The 13,447-nt window shown below is 38.7% G+C and overlaps 1 protein-coding gene across 1 annotated transcript in view; it reads right to left on the reverse strand.

Moving 5' to 3' along the window:
* Window positions 1-13,447, reverse strand: part of LOC124803257 (dynein axonemal heavy chain 1-like) — an 866,140-nt gene that overhangs the window by 585,745 nt on the left and 266,948 nt on the right. Inside the window, exons 18-19 of the mRNA XM_047264440.1 lie at window positions 8,951-9,206; window positions 3,335-3,497 (exon numbers count right to left, since the gene is read on the reverse strand). Coding sequence (XP_047120396.1) covers window positions 3,335-3,497; window positions 8,951-9,206 — 419 coding nt within the window. The remainder of the gene's footprint in view (window positions 1-3,334; window positions 3,498-8,950; window positions 9,207-13,447) is intronic.

The raw sequence follows: 13,447 nt of genomic DNA on the forward strand, positions 1-13,447 counted from the left end.
GGTCATTCTGTTCGCTATATCTCCATTATATTTGACTCAGAATATGCTCTGAGATTCTACAGGAAATGGGTGTCAAGGATCCATCATATTTCGGGCTTGCAGCCGGATCATGTCGACATCTTGGCATGATATATCGGCTAACAAACATGCAGCCATCTTCAGGTGAGTACAAGACTGAAGATTACTGGTGCGCGTCGTTCTATATATACCGAAAATTGGCACGGCGGCGCCTGCGCAGTGGAGAAGGCTAATACTATGCCCCCTATCTAATTTGGCGTGCTCTGCAGCAGAAACAGGCCGTGCATGCGTAGTGGTGTACCTACATTTGCGCTATCTGTCGTAAAGCACCTTCGCGCAGCTGAGGCGCGGTAGTCGAAAGTATAAAATCAATTTTCGTCAGCCGTTGCACTAGATGCAGACCCATGTCTCTGTGAAGCGATTAAAGAAATTACAGGATCCCATGCTTTATCCATCTGAAAGCTGCCGTCTCGATTAATAAGATCTTTTGCCAATCGTATCTGCACGGACTCTTTGATAATGGATTCCCAAAAAGATATAGTTGTCGCTAAAATTTTTGTTCCACAATAATCCATGGAGTGCCCCGTCAAAATACAGTGTTCTGCTATGGCTCATTTGTCAGGCTGTAGTAGACGTGTGTGGCGCTCATGCTCCATGCATCTTTCCCGTACTGTGCGAGTAGTTTGGCCAATGTAGGATTTGCCACATTGACAGGGGATCTTATAAATACCCGCCTTCCTCAGACCCAGATCGTCCTTCACAGAGCCAAGCAAAGCCGATATTTTCGTAGGTGGTCGGAAGATCACTTTAACACAATGCTTCTTTAAAATCCTTCCTATTTTAGAGGAGAGGTTGCCCACATACGGAAGAAACGCCCTGGACCTGACCACCTCTTTGTCTTCTTCTTCTTGTTTCTCTTTACATTTCTTCTCTGTTACAGCTGTGCAGATTTGGCGTGTAGAATATCCATTCTCCCTGAAGACGGATTGCAAATATTCTAATTCTTTAGGAAGGCTGTCCTTATCAGATACCACATGTGCCAGGTGCACCAGAGTACACAGCAAACCCATGGTTTGTGCAGGGTGGTGGCAGCTTGTCGCCTGCAAATATAGATCTGTGTGTGTGGGTTTCCGGTAGATGGAGTGCCCCAAAGATCCATCGGTTCTACGATTGACAAGGACATCCAGAAACGGCAGACATCTATCTTTTGCGACGGCTGACGAAAATTGATTTTATACTTTCGACTACCGCGCCTCAGCTGCGCGAAGGCGCTTTACGACACATAGCGCAAATGTAGGTACACCACTATGCATGCGCGGCCTGCTTCTGCTGCAGAGCGCGCCAAATTAGATAGGGGGCACAGTATTAGCATTCTCCACTGTGCAGGCGCCGCCGCGCCAATTTTCGGTATATATAGAACGACGCGCACCAATAATCTTCAGTCTCATACTCACCTGAAGATGGCTGCATGTTTGTTAGCTGAAATATCGCACCAAGATGTCAACGTGATCTGGCTGCAAGCCCGAAATATGATGGACCAATCAATACGCCGGGAAAACTTCAAGATACACAGGTGTCAAGGATATTCGACAGTAGTTTTGTGGATCATTTCTACTACCCTTCACCCAAACGATTGTGATTTGTACTTTCTTCCAATTACTGGGCTTGGTTTTTGTTTGAGGGATCTTTGTTGGATTATAATTAAAATATGGGCTAACTCGGCCGCAATTTTAGTATAGAATCTGATAGTGATTTAGTAGGTCACTGTAGATTTGTTCAATGTGAAAAATTTCACAACTAACTCTTATTTCACTCATGTTTTCAATGGTTCGATGATTACATCAGGACAATTCTCTTGGGGTCTTCTTTGCAAGGACACATTAGAAAATTGAGTTGATCATTTCAGTTTGTGCTACCCTCAATTTCAGTTTCTGTCTCATCTGCGAGTGACTGGATTAACTTTGTTCCCACTAGCAGTCTTTACGCATGACCAGAATTTCTTTGCATTTTGTGACACAACACTGACTCAGTTGGTCTTAACTGTTTGAAGCTTATCTCGTTGTCTCACCAAAATTGTCCTTGAATATTACACACAACTTGCTTTTGCACCTGCAAATTACAAAATTGACTTTTGTGCATACTTTACATAAAAGTTTGTGAATTTTAACAGCATAAAATTAACAAATAAGCCTTTCGTTTCTCTGGCCTTCTTAATATGAGACTACTGCGCTTGTACGCTTGCACAAGTTTAGAGCAAAATTAGTTTCTGCATAATGTTTACAAATGTCTTTTTATATGACTTGCAAGCACTGTAACTTAGGTAGCTTTTGTTGTCCAATCTGAGCTTATTTCCCGGCTTTATAGACCAAGTGTCTCATATCAAATTGTTTGTTTTGATTTCCCCTAAACCAATGCGATACATTGTAAACCTGTATTATTAGTCATCACCTGTATAGAGAGTAAAGCCTAAGATGTAACAAACTGAAGTCACTGAGCAGGTAAGTTTTACACAAGTTCAGTTTTCATGGAAGTGAAGTATTCTCAAAAGAAATGCAAAATGCTTTATGAACCTAACTGTGTTGAAAAGTGAGTCTTCAAACATACATCTCTGGATGAATGATTGCTTATTTTCACAAGGTCAAAAAGCAACAAAGGCATAATGTTAATCACATCCTGCATCTTTCAGGTTCGGCAGCAGGTAATTTATTGAGCATTATAAATACACCTTTGTATATGAATAAAATCATTTGGATTCATGTATAAGACATATCTTGAGGTACTGTTTTATAAATACCACAATACATAACAGAATCTATGATTCAGTACTTTGTTGACAAGTAACAAATCCAAGTCAAATGTACAAATAAATGGATTAAGCTTCCTGTCACTTCTACTATCTCTAAGTTGTCTCGCTCTGTGTAGTTAGGGAGCAAACTTCACCTACCGAGGACACTTTACAGAGGCAACTATACTTTAATGCCTTTACAGAAGGATATTCAAAAACAAAAAGAAGTTAAAATCAACAAGCATTCACAATAGCAAGTTCACAAAAATATTCCAACTAAGCAACCTTACTCTGAACAGCAACTGGGAAATTAAGGAAGAAATTTGAATTTTAATGTTGACTCATCCCTAGCACTCAAGCGTCAACCATTTAACACAAATAAACACACCACTGTCACTGAGTGAAAGGCAAGTTGCCTCATTAAAGACGTCCACAGTGCCTGGTGAAAGGTATGACACTGCATATTAATAGTTCCACAACAGTTAAACAGTTAAGGAAATATCAATATAAGAGGATAGAAAATAACAGTACCATTAAAAAGTTTCAGATCATCTCTTAAAAATTTTGGCACATTAACGTCTCTCAAAGATCTCAGCACTATTTGCCTTTCATCCATATCAGGCATTTCACGTTTCAGATTACCAGCAACTGCAATAACTGTTTTCACAGCTCTCATTCCAAAATCATAGTGATCCTGAAAATTGTGATATTTATTATCATAGCATATGAGCATCATCGTAAGTACATTAAAATACAGATTATGTTTGATATTTTATTATGATATTAATTAACATGCAGCAAAAAATCTTTCTAAGATAAAGGGTAAAGTTTCAAGCCTTTTGTAAGCCTGAACTATTATTCTCATAGCTGTGTGTTCCTTGGATGCTACATAAAACACAGATTGCTGCTCACCATATAGAGTCTGGCCTCAGTGGCAAGCGATGGTGGTCATGTATGGTTGACTTGTGTGTGTGTGTGTGTGTGTGTGTGTGTGTGTGTGTGTGTGACAGAGAGAGAGAGAGAGAGAGAGAGAGAGAGAGAGTTTTCTACTTTAGAAGAAGACCTTTCGGTTGAAAGCCCAAATATATAGAAGTCTTTTTGTTGTGCCTGTCTGTGACTTGTCTTCCCTATATGGTCAGTAGCAATCTATCCTTTCCATAATATTGTCATTATACCATTGTGGATCTTCCATTGTTTGACTGTGATAAGGACATGTTTGGCCCTTTATCAGTATACTTGTGTTGGGGGGGGGGGGGCGGCACACAATTTCTGTTTAATTTAAAAAATAATAAGATGAATATAATAGAGGGAAACATTCCACGTGGGAAAAATATATCTAAAAACAAAGATTCTGTAACTCACCAAACGAAAGCGTTGGTACGTTGATAGAAACAATAACAAACACAAACACAGGGAAGGAGAGGGAAAGACGAAAGGATGTGGGTTTTAAGGGAGAGGGTAAGGAGTCATTCCAATCCCAGGAGCGGAAAGACTTACCTTGGGGGGAAAAAGGGACAGGTATACACTCGCACACACGCACATATCCATCCATGCATAATAGACACAAGCAGACATATGTAAAGGCAAAGAGTTTGGGTAGAGATGTCAGTCGAGGCGGAAGTACAGAGGCAAAGATGTTATTGAATGACAGGTGAGGTATGAGTGGCAGCAACTTGAAATTAGTGGAGGTTGAGGCCTGGTGGGTAACGGGAAGAGAGGATATATTGAAGGGCAAGTTCCCATCTCCAGAGTTCTGATAGGTTGGTGTCAGTGGGAAGTATACAGATAACCCGGACAGTGTAACACTGTGCCAAGATGTGCTGGCCGTGCACCAAGGCATGTTTAGCCACAGGGTGATCCTCATTACCAACAAACACTGTCTGCCTGTGTCCGTTCATGCACATGGACAGTTTGTTGCTGGTCATTCCCACATAGAAAATTTCATAGTGTAGGCAGGTCAGTTGGTAAATCACGTGGGTGCTTTCACACGTGGCTCTGCCTTTGATCGTATACACCTTCCGGGTTACAGGACTGGAGTAGGTGGTGGTGGGAGGGTGCATGGGACAGGTTTTACACCGGGGGCGGTGGTTACAAGGGTAGGAGTTAGAGGGTAGGGAAGGTGGTTTGGGGTGCAAGCAAACACTGTTCGTGTTCATCACTGTCCTTGTGGGCAAACACAAATCCTATCTGTCACTGTTTATGATAGCAGATGCTACCACTGTTTAATCGCCATCAATCATGTTGGGAACTGATGTTTTTTTCTGCATACTCCAGTGTGCCTCCTACTGAGCAGTCACAGCTGCCTGTGCTGGCTGTGTGCTCACCACCCAGGGTCTGAGTCAGCTCCAAGGCCACCATGTTGACTGCATCACTTTGCCAATCCCTGCACACTATCTGTGACAATAGCCTGTTGCTGAGTTAGGCTCATTTCACAATCCGAGTCCATACTGTGCCATGAGGGTGGAGGGGAGGGCGTTGGTCACCTAGTATCATCACATTGACTATTGTACTTTCTTATGTATAACAAACCAAGTATTATGAAGTAACTGGACGGATAAAAAACTATTCACCAAGCAGCAGCAGAACACACACAGAAAAAAAGGTTCTAGGTATGCAAGCATTTGGAGCCAGTGGCTCTTTCTCCCGTCAGAAGGGTTGAAGGGTAAGGAAGAGAGTTGAAGGAAAAGGACTGGAGGGGTTGAGGAAAGGGGCAGAGATCGAAAAAGTCAACCAGAAAAATTTACGAGATGGGTCAGTAAAGTTTGTGCTTCTTTTTCAGACACAAAATATGAGGTTCGTGTTTTTCCGTATTTGTGCAGTGAATTAGTACACTGCTGAAGTACTGTGTTTGTCCATTATGTAATAATAATTTTACATGATTCTGCATAATAATGTCCTGCTACAAAAATTAGTTACACTATAAATTTCATGATAAATATAAAACACAAACTTGTTTTTATTTCTTCTTCTATGACTGATGTATTGTCACTCATAAAAAAAGCTGCTTACATATGATTACTTTACAAATGTAACTGCTGTAAAGCTTGTGACACGACATACTTTGCAAATTATTTAATTTTTTTGCAAATTATTTAATTTTTTTCTTCAAATATATAAATATCTTTTCTTTTTATCACATTACTAAGAATTCTGATTCATGAAACAAAATAGTTTCATTTAAATTTGTCTCTATCACTAAAAGCAGAAATCATTCTCTCTGTTAATTTGACCAATAGAACCTTCTAGATGTTTCAGGGAACAGTATTGTTTTATATATACCACGAAATTCACGCCAAAGACTTCACTTTCCCACAGTCTCTTCAGTTCCTTACTTCAGTGCAGTCACTTCTTGTAAGCGCCTAGACTTCTAATGTATTATGCATTTAGTCTTTCTTTATACATCAAGAGAAAGTTCATATGAAAATGTTACTGACTTGTGCTAAAACTATTAAACTGCAATTTCATGTGGGTAGTTTGTGATGAGTGAATATAAAAATAAAAAACATTAGTATTTAAAATACTGTATTATGCTTCAGTCTTATCATACTAAAAAACCTACACGACTTACATTTTTGTCAAGATTTGCAATGAATGCAATCCATTTATCTGATGACACATTCCAGAAATGAGTTTGTGAGGTCATTTGTTGCTTTCTAAGTGGAGAAGCCTCTTGTTGCTATTAGTGTTCAATAATTTTTCTATTATTGCCTCATGATTCTGTTTTCTGCTGCCGTGATCAGAGTCCAGAGAATTAAATGTGTTTCTTCCAAATCATACATATTACCGATTCCTTTTCCTTGTTGACTATTACAGTAAAAACTAGTTACTAAGGTTAATTTTCTTTGTAATTTCTCTTTATACACATTCCGATTATTTTTCTTTCTATCTCCAGTATTCTGTCTATTTCTGCAATGTTAAGATGTTTTGAAAATAGTTTCACTCATGTATGTTACTTCCAGTTGCTAACTGTTTTGCAGTCGTGTCAGAAGTATTTGTACCATAGACGACTGGACTGAGGATGATGTCACCAGCTTCAGCTTGCAGCATTACAAACACAGTGCGGCATGCAGACCGATTGTTTTTTCCTCTCCTGTTTTGGGTACAAGAGGAATGGTTAGGTAAGAAGACTGTCTTATGAACTTGATGGTGGAGTTTGTAAAGCCAGAAGAATCTGGTGATAGCTCACAGTCCCATAGAAACACTGGTGTGGATTACACTGTCATGCATCCAGTGAAGTGCACACAAAGCAACCTGTTGTGCCAGAGTATCATGTGCACAGTCGGCACTAGTTAAGTGTCACATGTGCCAACACTTGGTCATTTTGTTAAACAGTGTACTGAGTCAAGATGACTTATGATTAGATGCAAGAATTAGTAGTCATGTGTCAGTGTTACAATTGCTTATGTTATTACTGTTGTTGTTGTTTCTGTAATTTTTGTGTGGGTAGAGGCTCCACAATGTCTGAGTCTGATACACAGGGTTTTTCTGTGCAAGAAGTGATCGAATATTTGGTAGGTCATCTAGTTCAGTTAAAAGCAGACAACATGGAAATGCATAGGCAGCAAGTTGTTATACGAGAAGACAGAGACTTGTCCAGTTTGGCCGTCCTTCATTAGATTCAGCTGCTGCCAGTTTGGTTTGCACAAGACAATGGAGGATCTGTAGGCATTTATAGATGACCTAGTAGGCTGGGATATGGACAATGAGCAGTTGCTAAATATAAAGAAACTGGCTTAATAGGAGGAGCAAGGACATATGTATCACGAAAACTTAAGAAATGCATTTACATTCGAGTACATTTATTGCGGTCTCGGGCAGCACTATAAGAAGCAAAACAGTTTTAGATTCTGTTGTGAATAGTTGAGTGGAGTGTTGTATAGGCAAAGTGAATCAGTGGTAAATTTTGTTGACAAAGTAAGAAAGATTAATGGTTATACAAGTTGACAGGGAATATGGAAATAAACAAATTTATTCTCCAGAAAGTGGAGCATAGGGTATTAGAAGCTTTCCTAAACGGTCTGCCACCCGATACATCAAGGAAAGTACATACATTAAACCTGAAGGAACTGGCTGCCACCATCATATTAGTCACAGTGCTGCAAGAGATAGACATATTGACAAGAGTACAGATGCAGATCTGAGTCACCAGCAAGTGCCTCTATAGAGGTTGCCAAGGGCGTCCAAACCACAGATAATTGGAATGGGTAATTCCAGACCTTTTACCCAGACACCAATAGGAACCACTTCGTTCTAACTGTTATTGACCATTTCTTGCAATATGTTGCAATGATCCTCTTTCCGAATCAACAGGCAAACACTGTAGCACTGAATAAATTGTTGCTGAAGTTTGGTGTCCTTGAGGCAATGATCATGGACTGAGGCACCAACTTCATGTCAGGGCTGATAAAGCAGTTGTGTCACTTGCTGAAAATTTGTAAACTAAGAATTACACTATTACATGTGCAAGCTATCGGAAGCACAGAATGTGTTCAATGAATGATCAGCAGAAGGCTGAGCTATTACTTCAATAGACATAATAATGATTCAGATGTTTACTTCCCATATGTCGTAGTAGGACATAATTCAAAAACCCACAGCAAGACTTATTGTGGCCATGGGAGTGTGCGTTCGGGTGTCTGTCTGAATGTGTGTACTACTGCTGGAGAAAGAGCTAGTGCCTGAATTGTAGTGTGATGCTGTTTTCTGTTATTTGTTACCATGCTCCATGCATCAATCCACTATATGTGAGAGGATGCCTTTCCCTTATTTTGCATATTGCACCATCTAGAAAGTTTCATAACTGTTTTCATTCAGTAAGTTTATTAATCATAAAATTCTGAGGGAGGGATAAATTTTTTTTCATTTTTTATATGTTGATTTCTGCATAAAAACTACACATAATAAAACAAATACCATTAGGGAAATAAATTCTAACTAATTGTAAACAATGAAATAATTTCATGATGGTAACAGGGTTTTTTTTTCTCCAATAAATCATCTGTCTGAATTCTTCTCTCAACACTCAAGGTATTATAAAAATATGAAAACTATGACAAGTGAATAATAATATCAAATCTCTTTACAGTTTTCTGATGATACAGAATCCCATTAACTGTTATTAATACTCTTTCCTATGGAACTATTTACCTGTGTACTAAGCTGTTCTGAACTCAGCTTAAATGTAGTGGTTATTTTTCTGGCAAGTTCTTTGGCATCTGAAAAGCCAAATGAAAACAAAGAAATTTCTGCTATGAGTGCATAATTTGGCACCATCATTGCAACAGGTCGGAAGAGGGCTTTAAGGTTGTCAGGCAGTTCTGTTCGTCCCGCATAACCTGGATTCATTGTTATAAATACGGCACAAGACTGTTTCAGCGCAATTTCAACGCCCTCAAACAGGAACCTGATAAAGACAAGAAACAAATGAAAATAAAAGTATCACAAATGACTACGATAAAGTCTCACTTACATATTATGATATTAAACAGAAACTGAAGTAGAAAGTCTGTCAAATCTCTTTTTGTTACATTACAGACATGATCTCATCATGCATTCACAATGCTGTTGACAGCACAGAAGCAGAACAAGGTAGAAAATACTTACTGCTGTTGAAGAGCTATGTTATCATTTCAATAGCTGTTTGAAATTCAGAATCCATATGGCTGCAATAATAATCTTTTATAAATACCCAAAATACTCCTCAGATTGATTTTTTTTACAATGAAGACAAGCAGCATTGTTGTCAAAAACAGTTACCATAACAACAGGTTGCAATTACGATCAAAGAACAAGTAGATAGATTCTTATATCTAGATCTACACCCATACTTCACAAACCACTGTATACTGGATGGCATTGTAATACTTGTTACAGTTTCTTTCCATTCCACTCATGTATGGAAAGCAGAAAGAATGATTACATAAATGGCCTGTGAACCTGTCATTAGTCTAATTTTGTCTTGATGCTTACTGCAGGAGTCATACACGGAGAGCAGTACAAAATTTTTCTTCAAACTTTGTAAGTAGGCTTTTGTAGGATTGTTGGTGTCTATCTTCAAGTGTTTGTCAGTTTCAGTTTTTCTGCATCACCAGACATTTTCCCAAGTGTCAAACAAACCTATTACCATTTGTGCCACCCTTCTTCATATAAATACACTATCCACTGAAGTAGCTCGAGCAGAATGACCTCTTCAATGGATTCTGAAAATAATGATCAGGTGAAAACCAACTTGCACTTTTATCGCATGACACCTTGAAAGCTGTGGATCAAGGCAGTAAACCAGTTGCAGAATTTCTTAACTTACAAAGATATTTGAATCAGTACTGCACAAACACTTATAACCAAAAGAACGATTGCATGGGGAATCATGCAAGGTATGTGACTGGATTGAGAATTTCTTGGTGGGGAGAACAAGCATGTTACATTGAATGGTGTGTCATAGACAAATATAGAAATACTGAAGAAAATAGAAGCCAACAACTACAATTTTACATTATGATTTTAATTAGCTACCAGTTTTGGTGCCTCATTGGCACCATCTTCAGGCCCCTTACAGATGAAATTAGGTAAGTCATCTAGTCATTTGTGTTATTATAGGAGCCACAATATCCAACTGGTCTCGGCAGGCTTCTTCTTAGTATACATGGATTCTTCAGATCTTGTTACGAGGCATAAAGGATCCACACCTGCCGACAAGTCTACAGAAACCAGTTGGGTGAAGTGATCCCCATAACAGCACAATCAACTAGATGACTTACAAGTTTTGTGTATAGGGGCCTGAAGATAGTGCCAATGAGGCACCAAAACTATTAGCTAAACAAAGTCATTAACTAAAATTATGGGTGTTACTACTATTTTCTTCAAGTCTTTGACTAGCTGCAGTCCCACTCCATCATACAAGATGCAGAATGTAGAAGTAAGTCATAGGCAAAGAAACGGCAGACTGCAATCCATCTGGCAGAATACTAGGGAATGGAGATTGCATACAAAAGACTTGTGTGACTCAACACAGAATATTACTCAAGTAGAACTGACAGGGGACACTGAATGTATACACAGAAGGGAAGCATGAATGCTCACAGGTTTGTCTGACCCACAGGAGAGTCTCACGGCGACACTGAAAGAAATGAAATGGCAAATGCTTGAAGATAGATGCAAACTTTCGGATGAAATCCTGCCAAGGAACTTTCAAGAACCAACTTTAAATGATGACCCTAGGAATATAATACAAGCCATTGTGTATTGTTCCCATAGGGATTGCAAATACAAGATTAGGCTAATTACAGCATGCACAGAGGCACTTACGCAATCTTTCTTCCCACACTCCATATGTGAATGGAATGGTAAAAGACCCTTATAATTGGTACAATGGGATGTATCCTCTGCAAAGCATTTCATGGGGATTGCAGGAATTATATCCTGACAATCGTATCTCATATTACCTACAACTGGGCCTATGTGGTCCTTCTATGTCATATCCTTAGAAATTGTAAAACTTGGGTATTGGTATGACAGATTCAAGTTGTGTGTCAGTGATTTTTTTACGTAAAAATTTTATATTTCTGAAAATTAAATTGCCAGCCTTTGCACATCAATTGAACATTATCTCAAGATCTGACTGCTAAATCAATGTATGTGAACACATCACAGTGTGTGCTACACTTCCATCCCCGCCCCCCCCCCCCCCCCCCCCCCCGGCCACCTCTACCCATAAAAAGAACAACCAAATACCGTGAGGGTTTTTCCCATCTTGAAGTATGATTTTACCTTATGCCAGATGAAACCCCCACTTCTTCCACCTGTTCTTTCTGTAAAACTACTTTTACTATGAAGAACAACAGGCTATTTACTCCGTACACTACCTGGTTTATTGGCCAGACTACACCTCAAACTCAATTTGTAACTCAGATTACAACTTAAGTCATTTCACAAGAATGCTTCGTCTAACAAATTTCTGTCAACAGATTCTACTCCTTTCTTAATTCTACATTCTTAGTTCTGTGATGACAAAAACAATGAACTTCACTAGGGAGGAGCTCCATGGTGTGATGCACAGTACTGCAGATTCTGAGCAACTACTCACAATAACTGAAACTCATCAACAGGGTGACTTTCCCCACTATTTGACACCCCAGGAGCACTTCAAACCGGGTTGTACATTTGGACAAGAAAAAAAAAAAGCCAGATTTTTCCTAGATTTTCTGGTTAAATATACACTTTTTCCCATGTGAAAATACACTTTTTCCATGTTTAGTGACAGTGTACTTATCCACAGGACTGTAAAACTTATCAGTCCTTCAAGCAATGCTTATGAAACCACCTTTCCCAATATTTTCCCATGACCTGTTAGAAGTAGGATCTTTTGAGCAGTTTCCAGGGAGTGCCAAAGAACAGGCTTTACTGCAATGCACAGCTACGATGACATAAGAAGCCCTTGCTCAGTATTTGCTCTGCTCATATGCCTTTCATTGCATTTCTGTTTGGAATTTCATGTGTAGTGAGGCATCACATGATCACTTGCATTATAATGTTCAGAGAGGACATATGGAGTTATTGTACTCAGGGCAACTGTTTTATCATATCCTATCCAGATAAGGAATGCAATACAAGAAAGTAGTTCTTGGCAGAACATTAATTTCAAAACTAGACTCTACAACTTGAAGAACCCTAATATTTTGCATGTGGCATAGATTTTTTAAAATTCATACTTTGCAATTCTGTTATCTAGCATTTGCAACCAGGTTTATATCCACACAGCACTGCAAAAGGCTATTAAGAAGGAATAAAGAGTTCTTGCAAAAATTAAGAAAGGTTGTTTTTATATGCCAGAATTAAGGACAATACATTATTCATAACTTTTTAAAATGGTATAAAAAATTTAACACAGTTATCTGTGAAGTCAAGAAACTGTATAACTGGCACTTTACATCCTACTCCAATAGTAAATATAAAGCCTAGTGGGGAGTTACAATGATAAAACATGGTGTGCTGCCAGTCTGTAATTTACCAAACAACGGTATTCTGTAAATTTAAGATGTAAACAACACAAATTAAGAAATAATGTCAAGCATAGAGAACGTAACAGGCAATTGTTGAAACATGTGATTGAAAAACACTGTGTTTCTGGAAGGTAGATTTGTAAAATTCTTCTAAAGCTGTCAATATATTTGAAACAAAACATTTTATTCAATACTACTGGCCAAATTTGCCTGCTTAGTCACCTTCAAAAGAACATTTATGTATGACCATACATATATAGCATTAAAAGATCTCATAAAAGAAACAGGACACCAGAATACTCCAACAGGACACCAGAATACTCCAACAGCAACGGGATTTCGTAAACCATACTAACATTCATAATTGGCTTAAAGTGCACATCTGTATGTCCATATTCACACTGAAGTAGGCCCCTACCTGGTATTAAACTTCTCAGTGTGGTTTTTGGGGTACCAATTTTCTTGGAGTACCAGCACTGTATTATCTCATGTTTGGTTATTTATTGTGGCATTATGCCATTCATGCCTGAAGATGAAAATGTGAATTTCAACAAATAGGTGAGACTAGCCAATAGTGTTGAATGAAACACTTTGTTTCAAATAAACTGGTTGCCTCTGCAGAAAAAACAAATAAGAGCCAAATTTC

Source organism: Schistocerca piceifrons, chromosome 6 (genome assembly GCF_021461385.2).
Source record: "Schistocerca piceifrons isolate TAMUIC-IGC-003096 chromosome 6, iqSchPice1.1, whole genome shotgun sequence".
NCBI lineage: Eukaryota > Metazoa > Arthropoda > Insecta > Orthoptera > Acrididae > Schistocerca > Schistocerca piceifrons.